The sequence below is a fragment of the Bufo gargarizans genome, unplaced genomic scaffold (assembly GCF_014858855.1).
Source record: "Bufo gargarizans isolate SCDJY-AF-19 unplaced genomic scaffold, ASM1485885v1 original_scaffold_1420_pilon, whole genome shotgun sequence".
Taxonomy (NCBI): domain Eukaryota; kingdom Metazoa; phylum Chordata; class Amphibia; order Anura; family Bufonidae; genus Bufo; species Bufo gargarizans.
The window spans coordinates 12526-24825 of NW_025334351.1; the positions used below are offsets into that span (position 1 = coordinate 12526).

Here is a 12300-nt window from a genome sequence, read left to right on the forward strand (position 1 = left end):
AATTATACTGCGGGTGATGGGGTAAAGGTCACACAAGAAGTACCTGAACTATATGGGATACCACGAGAATATACAATAAGAACTGGCAGACATCTCAGAGAGGACAGGGCCTCATGAGCGCCGTGACGCCCCCTGCTGTGTTGGATGGCGGTCACATCAGGAGGACACTGGTGGATACCCCGGCTCTCCTCCGGTCATCTAATCCCCACACCGTGATGGCTCACCCGTCTCCTCATGATCTCCGGGAAGCGGAATGTCCACGTCTTGGTAGAAGGTGGTGATCCTGGTGCCGTCTGCGTGTTCTGTGATCACCGTCCCATCCGTCTGCGTGACCGTCACCACCTGATCTTCTCTAGTGGTCATCACCTGGGACACATGTACGGGTTATACACGGGGTGACCCTGGGATGCCTGCGCCAGCGCCAGTATCTCATGCCGTTCACTTACCGCTTTGGTCACGGGGTCAGTGGCTTTGGAGATCAGCAGAGGCTTCAGATCCAGTCTCTGAGACCCTTGGGTTCCGATCCGTTCTCCGGATGGGGTGGTTGTGATCCATGTGCCTGGTTTTACCACAGGGGGGGCCAGTATAGAGTCCGGAGGAGGAAGGTCGGCCGCCTCGGCCTTGTCTGGTGGAGAGACTGCTTTATGTCCAGCTTTCCCTGTAGACAATACTAGAGTGACTACCTGAGAGGTCCGCGGCACCGGTACTGTTGGCCGGAGTCTGGATCCAGCTGCTGCCCCGCTCCTGTCTATTCTCCCCGTTACTCTTCCCTGACTCTTACCTTTCCTGATCTCAGGACCGGACTCTTTGGGGTCCTCTGGACCTATGAGAGGTGGCGCTGGTTGAGAGTTGTTGCTGGGGGTCTCGGTTGCTTCCACTGGTAATGGTATAGTGGGTGACTCCACGACTGGACCAGAATCGGGGCTCTGGATCACGGTTCCATCAGGCAGGAGGATCTGACACAGAATCATTACACGGTGTGAATGGGGAGATCCGGGGAGATCCAGGTCACTAGAACTGCCGCGCTATTACAGTACCTGTGTGGACCCGTCCAGCAGGAACCTGATGACCGATCCCTCCGCTGTGATGACTCGAGACGTCTCCGGGCTCTGCGCCGTCAGACTGGGCTTGTAGAGCTGGAGGTTCCTCACTCTCACGGGGTAAGTTTGTCGGATGAGCAATCTCTCACTGATCTGACCGTTATTACAGCGCTCTGCAGTGTGAGGGGGAGGGGTGATGACAGCGCTCTGCAGTGTGAGGGGGAGGGGTTATGACAGCGCTCTGCAGTGTGAGGGTTTATGACAGCGCTCTGCAGTGTGAGGGGGAGGGGTTACTACAGCGCTCTGCAGTGTGAGGGGGAGGGGTTATTACAGCGCTCTGCAGTGTGAGGGGGAGGGGTTATGACAGCGCTCTGCAGTGTGAGGGGGAGGGGTTATGACAGCGCTCTGCAGTGTGAGGGATTATGACAGCGCTCTGCAGTGTGAGGAGGAGGGGTTACTACAGTGCTCTGCAGTGTGAGGGGGAGGGGTTATTACAGCGCTCTGCAGTGTGAGGGGTTATTACAGTGCTCTGCAGTGTGGAGTGGTTATGACAGTGCTCTACAGTGTGGAGGGGTTATGACAGTGCTCTACAGTGTGAGGGGGAGGGGTTATTACAGCTCTCTGCAGTGTGAGGGGGAGGGGTTATGACAGTGCTCTGCAGTGTGGAGGTGTTATGACAGTGCTCTGCAGTGTGGAGGTGTTATGACAGTGCTCTGCAGTGTGGAGGTGTTATGACAGTGCTCTGCAGTGTGGAGGTGTTATGACAGTGCTCTGCAGTGTGGAGGGGTTATGACAGTGTTCTGCAGTGTGGAGGGGTTATGACAGTGCTCTGCAGTGTGGAGGGGTTATGACAGTGCTCTGCAGTGGGGGTTATGACAGTGTTCTGCAGTGTGGAGGTGTTATGACAGTGCTCTGCAGTGTGGAGGTGTTATGACAGTGCTCTGCAGTGTGGAGGGGTTATGACAGTGCTCTGCAGTGTGGAGGGGTTATGACAGTGCTCTACAGTGTGGAGGGGTTATGACAGTGCTCTGCAGTGTGGAGGGGTTATGACAGTGCTCTGCAGTGTGGAGGTGTTATGACAATGCTCTGCAGTGTGGAGGGGTTATGACAGTGCTCTGCAGTGTGGAGGGGTTATGACAGTGCTCTGCAGTGTGGAGGGGTTATGACAGTGTTCTGCAGTGTGGAGGTGTTATGACAGTGTTCTGCAGTGTGGAGGTGTTATGACAGTGCTCTGCAGTGTGGAGGTGTTATGACAGTGCACTGCAGTGTGGAGGTGTTATGACAGTGCTCTGCAGTGTGGAGGTGTTATGACAGTGCTCTGCAGTGTGGAGGTGTTATGACAGTGCTCTGCAGTGTGGAGGTGTTATGACAGTGCTCTGCAGTGCTATCTTCACTTATCTTTGCAGGGTTCCTCACCTGTTGTGTCGTCCTTTGTGAACGTCAGAAGAAGACCGTTTGGGCAGGAGACATTCAGGGCTGGAAATGCAGGGACTTGCACTGGTTTTGTGGCTGTAGTTACTGGTGGAGTAACTGGTTCAACCTAATGGAACCACAGTCCAGTCACTGCCAGCAGACACTGGTCACTCGCAGCAAGCTGTGAGGAGTCCTTACCTTGACCTCTGGTGTCCTGGGGGCCTCCTCCACTGCTGGGGCCTGAGGCGTCTTCACTCGGGCAGCTCGGGGGGATTTTCCTCGGGGGGACTTGCGCCCTTTTCCAGGCGGTGACGGGGGAGGCTGAGGTTGCAGTGCAGGGATGATGCTGGGGGTGTGGATGGACGGGATCGCCAACATGGCCTCCAGTTCTGGGTCTTTCTCCTCTGAATGATGAATTATGGATGTTAGTCCATATCAGGAACCTTACAGCTCTGTACAAATCCCCTGCCATCATGGACCCCGGCTCACCCACCCTGTCTGTTGGACTCTGTGGGTGTCCATTACTAATAGCACCAACATGAGTTAATTCTGATCATCTCAGAGGCTCAGGACTCTGGTCCTGCCACATCTCTGCTTCCCTCCTCCATGCTTTACACTGCAGCTCTGCTAGTTCAAATTAGCTGCTGTACATCAGCATCTAGTAAATTGAGGAACCTTCTCAATGTCTTTATTACCTGGCCCATGGCCGGAGGAGCCGTAACGACTCAGAGACAACTGTATTCCACTGTGCAGAGTGGCCGAAAATGACCCAAACTCGCTGATGCTTCGGTTTTTGGAGGCCGTTTCTCCTGCGGATGACATTAATATAACATTTACTCAGATATAATGGCTATAACATTACACTTCTGGTCCTCTTGTAGATGTTATACCATCACGCTGCCCTCGGTCCACCTCGGTGAAGTCGTCCTGTCCACCAAGTGGCATCTTCCTTGGATTAACAATATGCACCAGGAATCGATGTCCGTCCTTTAGTATCTTCACTTTTATGTAAGTGGAACCTGCCAAAAACAGATGGGAGTATGTGAATTACAGCCGGACCTAAGGGTTTTAGACCCATCAATGATGGAGGTCAAACAGCGCCGATCATTAGAACACAAGGTCCCACCAATAACCTGGACGGTGCATGCCTGGACCCACATGTCCTCACGATCGCTGAAGGTCCCACTGATCTGACATTTATAATGTGTCATTCTTCGTCATCTTATCATTTGATCTTTACCTTTCTCGAAATGCATGTGTTCCACCTGAATCTGTCCGCCATCTGTCGGGAAGAGGTAGCGACAGCCCCCCGAGACCTGGATCAAATTGTCTCCCATGTCATAACCTATGAACTGGACAAATGATCAGAAACCAAAAAAAAATCTGTGAATTTGGGATCTAGGGTGTGAAGGTAAGAGCGGAACCTTCTCCAAGATGAGGCCAAGATAAGGTTCAGGACAGAGAGACCAGGGCGTGACAAGGATGGAGAAGCCACTAGCCTGGATGGAAGCAGGATATGACCACTTACTTTGAAAGCTTTCTTAGAAGGTTCCTCTGGAACATCTGGAGGAGTTGGCTCAGACTCGGGATCTTTAGGTCCATCGTTCTTGAGGTTCTTCTTATGAGCAGTGGGGGATCGTTTACGTTCTGAGTTTGGTCTCTCTTTGCTTCCTCCCCTCTTCTTACTTCCAGACTTATTGTTCTTTGCATTTTTCTTCTCCTGTTTAAGGCGTTCTTCTTCCTTCAGACGATCCTGTTCTTCTTTCCAGGCCTGTAGATAGAACTAGGCTTAAGAGACTGGATTGCCAGGCATGGGATTCAGCCAGTTCCCTCCAGTGTTCCAGATCTGGCTGTTAAAATTACAACTGGATTGGAGAACCGCGTTACCGGCTGAGTCCCGATCCGGTGCTCTGGCGGTGGCAGGGCAGCTGGAGATGTTCACTTCCATTGCTTCATGCGCCGTAGATAGTTTAATTCCTTAGTTGGGTGGTATGTGTGTGTAGTGTATATATGGTGTATTTATGTATGTGTGTTGCATATATATAGTGTATGTAGGGAACCTGTTGTTAAAAAATTGAATCCCACCCCTGTGGATTCCCAACATTACAGAGGACTTTATGGATTTGGAGGTCCCATAGTCAGGAATACCCCATCAACTGTTGGTGAGACATGTGACCGACTGCCTGGTCTCAGATACATAAAGCCTCCAATATCTTCAGATTGGGGGTTTTCTACACCCATCTATACCTGATGTGCACCGTTGTAAATTATTTAATTATTTAGGACCAGAGGTGGTCCAGACCCTTACGCTAAGCACCACCTACTCTTTGAAAAGTGCAGAGAGTGATGGACAATCACAGAAAGTGCACATTTTTGCAGAACTATAGCTTGCAAAAAATTGGCACACATTGATAAATCCCCCCCCCCCCAGTATCTGCCCCACACGTGGCCTCTGACTCTCCTCCCCTCCTGTTTATCACAATTGACAGGTAACATTTCCCTCACCTTCATGGAGCCCTCACGAATGAATTGGTTCTGATTTGGTTCCGGGACGGCTTCTTCTGTTCGGCTTCCTGGTCGGGATCCACTGCCCTTGGGACCTGAGGAGGACACGTCCTGTTTGCACTACTTTTTATAAACTGCCTTCATTATGATGTCAATGATCCTACTGCCAGAATGCTTGTCAGATAATTAACCCATCACCATACCAGAAGTGATGTCACTTCCTGTAACTTTATTCATAGTGATGTCATTAGTGACAACATCCCTAGTGGAAAACAAAAGCGGGGGCGCTCCCTGGTGTGTCCTCCTCCATATACCAGCGCTGGAATCACTGGATGAGTACACATTACCAGATTGTGTTGTGCCAAACCAAGCACCACACCAGGCCACAGCAACGTTCCCCCACTCCGGGGGGAGGACCAGGGTACTGAGCTGCAGAGATGGACACTGCAATAGAGAGGCCAGAAGATACTGAGGGCAGGAGAGCTCCAACATGGACAGGATAAAACAGGGCACTGCAACAGATTACTTCAAAGGCAAGTGTTTATTAATAAAAACACATAAAAAAACATTAAAAATAGCTACATTGTGGTGGACCGCCACCGAAACCCATAGCTATTGTAGTGCCCTGCAGCAGAGGTACTTTGCATAGGGTAAACAGGGGCAAATGTCCAGACTTCAAAGTCATCAACTCCTTACTTTATTTCACTTTAAAGGGTTAATTTACACTGCCTCATACTGTTTAATACTGTGTAACTGCGTTTTATTTGTATGGTGTGATATACAGTATATCCTGTTCATTTACACTGTATTTGCCCTGCACTGTGGAAAGGGTTAATGAATACTGAGAGACTTTTGGTACTTTCTAGCTAATAATGAGAAGCTAGTAATTTTCCACAGCTACCAAAAGGGTTAAAGAGGAGCATGTATTGGAGGGAAAAGCCAAAACCAGACAAAATGACCTCTTGAAGGTCAGGTTCGGCTGTTATTATGTCTGAAGACTTGTTTTTCTTTGGAAAAACTGCTGCGTCATTACCATTGAGTATTACTGAAGCTCTAATGTAAGTCTATGAGAGACGGGAAGTTGTAACTTTGTATCTGTTTGTGCTGAGCTTCTCCGCTCCACCCCTCCCACTAGAAGGTTCTAGTCCAGCTACAACTGTCTATAAGAAGAGCAGTCAGAGCCCCTAGTGTTCTGCAGTTAGGGACCAGTGCTTGGACGAGGAGACTGCCAGACTACTGAGTGACCAGAAGAAGACGCTGAGACAGGGATACTTTGCCACAGACCCTGGATCACCAGCCTTTGTCCAGGGAAGCAGTCTACTGAGAGAGAGAGGGACAGCTAGCTCAGACCTTTACTCACGACCAAACCTTCTTCTGCCAGGGAGGAGACTGAAGAAACTGCTCAGTGCACTGCTTGTATTGTTTTGCACTTGAATTCCTCTAATAATGAAGCCCCCTGGTTACTGCAGACCCTGACTCTCTGGACTTATCTCCCATTGGGGTGCACCACGCCTTACCATCCCTTCTGGAGAACACCAACACATGGTGACACCTCAACGATGTCCGGGGGACCCAGTGTAGCGTTTGGGCTGCCCCTAACCCAGTCACTGCACTATTATTAATGTTTTTTATGTGTTTTTATCAATAAACACTTACCTTTGAAATACTCCGGTGCAGCGCGCTGTTTTTCCTGCCTCCATTGGAGCTTTCCTGTCCAAAACATCCCTAGTGGTGGGATTCCCTATGATGTCATCAGTGCTATCACTTATAATGGAGGAGCTTTTATACTGACTGTTATATCATCAGTGACCTCATTCCTAATGGTGGAACTCCTTATGATGTCATCACAGGTATCACTTAGAATGGAGGAGCTCACAATATTGTACTTACTGTTATATCATGGGTGACATATTCCACCAGTGGCCTGGACAGTGAGTGTTGCCGTGATGTCATCAGTTGTTACATAAGTAATATCACTTATTATTGTAATTAAGACATCAGTGATGTCATTGAATGTACCACTGTGATGTCATCAGTAACATTATCAGAGACGTTGACATCCTGAATATAAGGATTGTGATGTCACCCCAATGTCATTAGTGATGACTACACACTTTGGTGATGACATCAGTCTTGCCCTCCCATATGACAGTAATACTAATGATGTCATCAGTCATTTCATCCATTGTGAGAGTGCTGATTGTGTGACATCATACATTCTCAGGGAAAGATTTATCCAATGTCTCTACCTACTTATCGTACAATTTGGTAACAACTACTCATTTTCAGGTCAATTGTTCTGGAGAAACTCATGATGATGTCATCAGTGAAGTCTCCATTTTTAAAGTTGTCCACAGCAGGGGTAGCTGATCTGCCTGTCAAATACCGGCTTGAGGGGGAACTGATGAGAAACCTAACAGGAAACTTGGAGGGGTCAAAGCACTGCCGAAAAAGGGTAACATTTGACGGGATTCCAAGGTCAGAAAACCACAGCCTTTACCTGTCAGGTTGTGGGGTGGTGCGGTTTAGCCTCACTTACATCCATGGAGCTGACTTGCAATACCAAACACATCCTGAGGACAGATGTGGCGCTGTTTGTGGTAGAAAGCAGCCATTTTACTCCAATCTCGGAAGACCCAGGGACATTGATGATGCATCACTGGATAAGCCATCAATGCTTGACTAGAAAGGTCTGGCCTCTGGACCATCACTGATCAGCACAAGGAAGGGGCTTCCAGAATGGGACTGCGGCCCCTCATTGGGCTGATGGATGGTCGTCTCAGAGGTCGGGCCCCACTGATGAAACATTCTTAGGCTAGGAGGACCCTTTACAGTGAATCATGCACCTCCACAGGATCACCCCCGCCTGGTTGCACTCACTTTTAGATTTTTTTGGGGAGACGGATTTGCGGGTCTTCTTCTTATTGGGGGAGGTGTCTCTGGGGGCAGAGTCATGGTCTCTGGAGGCCTGCGCTCGTTTCAGAGCTTCCAGTTCTCGTTCAGCTTTTTCCTCCTGATATTTTGACTCTTCCTCCTGAATCCAGTGAGAAATTGAACCTGCCACGAGCTCTAGGTAGTTTCTGTGAGGACGGAGATGGAACACGGTGAAGGCCCCGATGCCAGAGGAACGGGTTCATACCAGGGCGAGGGAGAGCACAGGTACAGGTATGAAGGGGACAACAGTGGACAGCACAGAGGACAGGGCTATGGGCAGAGGGTCATTGCTAGACAGGGGACAGTCACCTGTACAGGAGAAGGTGGATGTATGAAAGCCACGTCTCCTACTAGATGGTGTGAACCACTGGTCCCTGGTACACAGTATTAACAAAGCACTTATAGGGAGGTGGTTCAAGAGGTACTGCATGTAGGACATGGTTACATGTGGGTGTATGAAAGACATAGTTACAGGTGGATGTATGAAGGACGTAGTTACAGGTGGATGTATGAAAGACATAGTTACAGGTGGATGTATGAAGGACGTAGTTACAGGTGGCTGTATGAAGGACTTAGTCACAGGTGGCTGTATGAAGGACGTAGTTACAGGTGGCTGTATGAAGGACATAGTCACAGGTGGCTGTATGAAGGACATAGTCACAGGTGGATGTATGAAGGACTTAGTCACAGGTGGCTGTATGAAGGACATAGTCACAGGTGGCTGTATGAAGGACACAGTTACAGGTGGATGTATGAAGGACACAGTTACAGGTGGATGTATGAAGGACACAGTTACAGGTGGATGTATGAAGGACATAGTTACCGATGGATGTATGGAGGACATAGTTACAGGTGGATGTATGAAGGACATAGTTACAGGTGGATGTATGAAGGACGTAGTTACAGGTGGATGTATGAAGGACATAGTCACAGGTGGATGTATGAAGGACATAGTTACCGATGGATGTATGAAGGACATAGTTACAGGTGGATGTATGAAGGACGTAGTTACCGATGGATGTATGAAAGACATAGTTACAGGTGGATGTATGAAAGACATAGTTACAGGTGGATGTATGAAGGACGTAGTTACCGATGGATGTATGAAGGACGTAGTTACAGGTGGATGTATGAAGGACATAGTTACCGATGGATGTATGAAGGACTCAGTTACAGGTGGATGTATGAAGGACTCAGTTACAGGTGGATGTATGAAGGACTCAGTTACAGGTGGATGTATGAAGGACTCAGTTACAGGTGGATGTATGAAGGACTCAGTTACAGGTGGATATATGAAGGACACAGTTACAGGTGGATGTATGATGGACACAGTTACAGGTGGATGTATGAAGGACTCAGTTACAGGTGGATGTATGGAGGACATAGTCACAAGTGGATGTATGAAGGACTCAGTTACAGGTGGATGTATGAAGGACACCATTACATGTGGGTGTATGAAGGACATAGTCACAGGTGGATGTATGAAGGACTCAGTTACAGGTGGCTGTATGAAGGACACAGTTACAGGTGGATGTATGAAGGACTCAGTTACAAGTGGATGTATGAAGGACTCAGTTACAGGTGGATGTATGAAGGACTCAGTTACAGGTGGATGTATGAAGGACTCAGTTACAGGTGGATGTATGAAGGACTCAGTTACAGGTGGATGTATGAAGGACTCAGTTACAGGTGGATGTATGAAGGACACAGTTACAGGTGGATGTATGATGGACACAGTTACAGGTGGATGTATGAAGGACTCAGTTACAGGTGGATGTATGGAGGACATAGTCACAAGTGGATGTATGAAGGACTCAGTTACAGGTGGATGTATGAAGGACTCAGTTACAGGTGGCTGTATGAAGGACACAGTTACAGGTGGATGTATGAAGGACTCAGTTACAGGTGGATGTATGGAGGACATAGTCACAAGTGGATGTATGAAGGACTCAGTTACAGGTGGATGTATGAAGGACTCAGTTACAGGTGGCTGTATGAAGGACACAGTTACAGGTGGATGTATGAAGGACTCAGTTACAAGTGGATGTATGAAGGACTCAGTTACAGGTGGATGTATGAAGGACTCAGTTACAGGTGGATGTATGAAGGACTCAGTTACAGGTGGATGTATGAAGGACTCAGTTACAGGTGGATGTATGAAGGACACAGTTACAGGTGGATGTATGATGGACACAGTTACAGGTGGATGTATGAAGGACTCAGTTACAGGTGGATGTATGGAGGACATAGTCACAAGTGGATGTATGAAGGACTCAGTTACAGGTGGATGTATGAAGGATTCAGTTACAGGTGGCTGTATGAAGGACACAGTTACAGGTGGATGTATGAAGGACTCAGTTACAGGTGGATGTATGGAGGACATAGTCACAAGTGGATGTATGAAGGACTCAGTTACAGGTGGATGTATGAAGGACTCAGTTACAGGTGGCTGTATGAAGGACACAGTTACAGGTGGATGTATGAAGGACTCAGTTACAGGTGGATGTATGGAGGACATAGTCACAAGTGGATGTATGAAGGACTCAGTTACAGGTGGATGTATGAAGGACTCAGTTACAGGTGGATGTATGAAGGACTCAGTTACAGGTGGATGTATGAAGGACTCAGTTACAGGTGGATGTATGAAGGACACAGTTACAGGTGGATGTATGAAGGACACTGTTACAGGTGGATGTATGAAGGACACTGTTACAGGTGGATGTATGAAGGACACTGTTACAGGTGGATGTATGAAGGACACTGTTACAGGTGGATGTATGAAGGACACTGTTACAGGTGGATGTATGAAGGACACAGTTACAGGTGGAGGTATGAAGGACGTAGTTACAGGTGGATGTATGAAGGACACTGTTACAGGTGGATGTATGAAGGACACTGTTACAGGTGGATGTATGAAGGACATAGTTACAGGTGGATGTATGAAGGAAGTAGTTACAGGTGGATGTATGAAGGACACTGTTACAGGTGGATGTATGAAGGACACTGTTACAGGTGGATGTATGAAGGACACAGTTACAGGTGGATGTATGATGGACACAGTTACAGGTGGATGTATGAAGGACTCAGTTACAGGTGGATGTATGGAGGACATAGTCACAAGTGGATGTATGAAGGACTCAGTTACAGGTGGATGTATGAAGGACTCAGTTACAGGTGGCTGTATGAAGGACACAGTTACAGGTGGATGTATGAAGGACTCAGTTACAGGTGGATGTATGGAGGACATAGTCACAAGTGGATGTATGAAGGACTCAGTTACAGGTGGATGTATGAAGGACTCAGTTACAGGTGGCTGTATGAAGGACACAGTTACAGGTGGATGTATGAAGGACTCAGTTACAAGTGGATGTATGAAGGACTCAGTTACAGGTGGATGTATGAAGGACTCAGTTACAGGTGGATGTATGAAGGACTCAGTTACAGGTGGATGTATGAAGGACTCAGTTACAGGTGGATGTATGAAGGACTCAGTTACAGGTGGATGTATGAAGGACACAGTTACAGGTGGATGTATGATGGACACAGTTACAGGTGGATGTATGAAGGACTCAGTTACAGGTGGATGTATGGAGGACATAGTCACAAGTGGATGTATGAAGGACTCAGTTACAGGTGGATGTATGAAGGATTCAGTTACAGGTGGCTGTATGAAGGACACAGTTACAGGTGGATGTATGAAGGACTCAGTTACAGGTGGATGTATGGAGGACATAGTCACAAGTGGATGTATGAAGGACTCAGTTACAGGTGGATGTATGAAGGACTCAGTTACAGGTGGCTGTATGAAGGACACAGTTACAGGTGGATGTATGAAGGACTCAGTTACAGGTGGATGTATGGAGGACATAGTCACAAGTGGATGTATGAAGGACTCAGTTACAGGTGGATGTATGAAGGACTCAGTTACAGGTGGATGTATGAAGGACTCAGTTACAGGTGGATGTATGAAGGACTCAGTTACAGGTGGATGTATGAAGGACACAGTTACAGGTGGATGTATGAAGGACACTGTTACAGGTGGATGTATGAAGGACACTGTTACAGGTGGATGTATGAAGGACACTGTTACAGGTGGATGTATGAAGGACACTGTTACAGGTGGATGTATGAAGGACACTGTTACAGGTGGATGTATGAAGGACACAGTTACAGGTGGAGGTATGAAGGACGTAGTTACAGGTGGATGTATGAAGGACACTGTTACAGGTGGATGTATGAAGGACACTGTTACAGGTGGATGTATGAAGGACATAGTTACAGGTGGATGTATGAAGGAAGTAGTTACAGGTGGATGTATGAAGGACACTGTTACAGGTGGATGTATGAAGGACGTAGTTACAGGTGGATATATGAAGGACGTTGTCACAGGTGGATGTATGAAGGACAC

The 12300-nt window shown here is 47.9% G+C and overlaps 1 protein-coding gene across 1 annotated transcript in view; it reads right to left on the reverse strand.

Moving 5' to 3' along the window:
* SPAG17 (sperm associated antigen 17) overlaps nucleotides 1-12300 on the reverse strand; it is a 63950-nt gene that overhangs the window by 11392 nt on the left and 40258 nt on the right. Inside the window, exons 16-27 of the mRNA XM_044274052.1 lie at nucleotides 7839-8038; nucleotides 4959-5053; nucleotides 3982-4224; nucleotides 3694-3805; nucleotides 3344-3472; nucleotides 3149-3262; nucleotides 2652-2857; nucleotides 2457-2580; nucleotides 1038-1213; nucleotides 782-956; nucleotides 447-658; nucleotides 225-366 (exon numbers count right to left, since the gene is read on the reverse strand). Coding sequence (XP_044129987.1) covers nucleotides 225-366; nucleotides 447-658; nucleotides 782-956; nucleotides 1038-1213; nucleotides 2457-2580; nucleotides 2652-2857; nucleotides 3149-3262; nucleotides 3344-3472; nucleotides 3694-3805; nucleotides 3982-4224; nucleotides 4959-5053; nucleotides 7839-8038 — 1928 coding nt within the window. The remainder of the gene's footprint in view (nucleotides 1-224; nucleotides 367-446; nucleotides 659-781; nucleotides 957-1037; nucleotides 1214-2456; nucleotides 2581-2651; nucleotides 2858-3148; nucleotides 3263-3343; nucleotides 3473-3693; nucleotides 3806-3981; nucleotides 4225-4958; nucleotides 5054-7838; nucleotides 8039-12300) is intronic.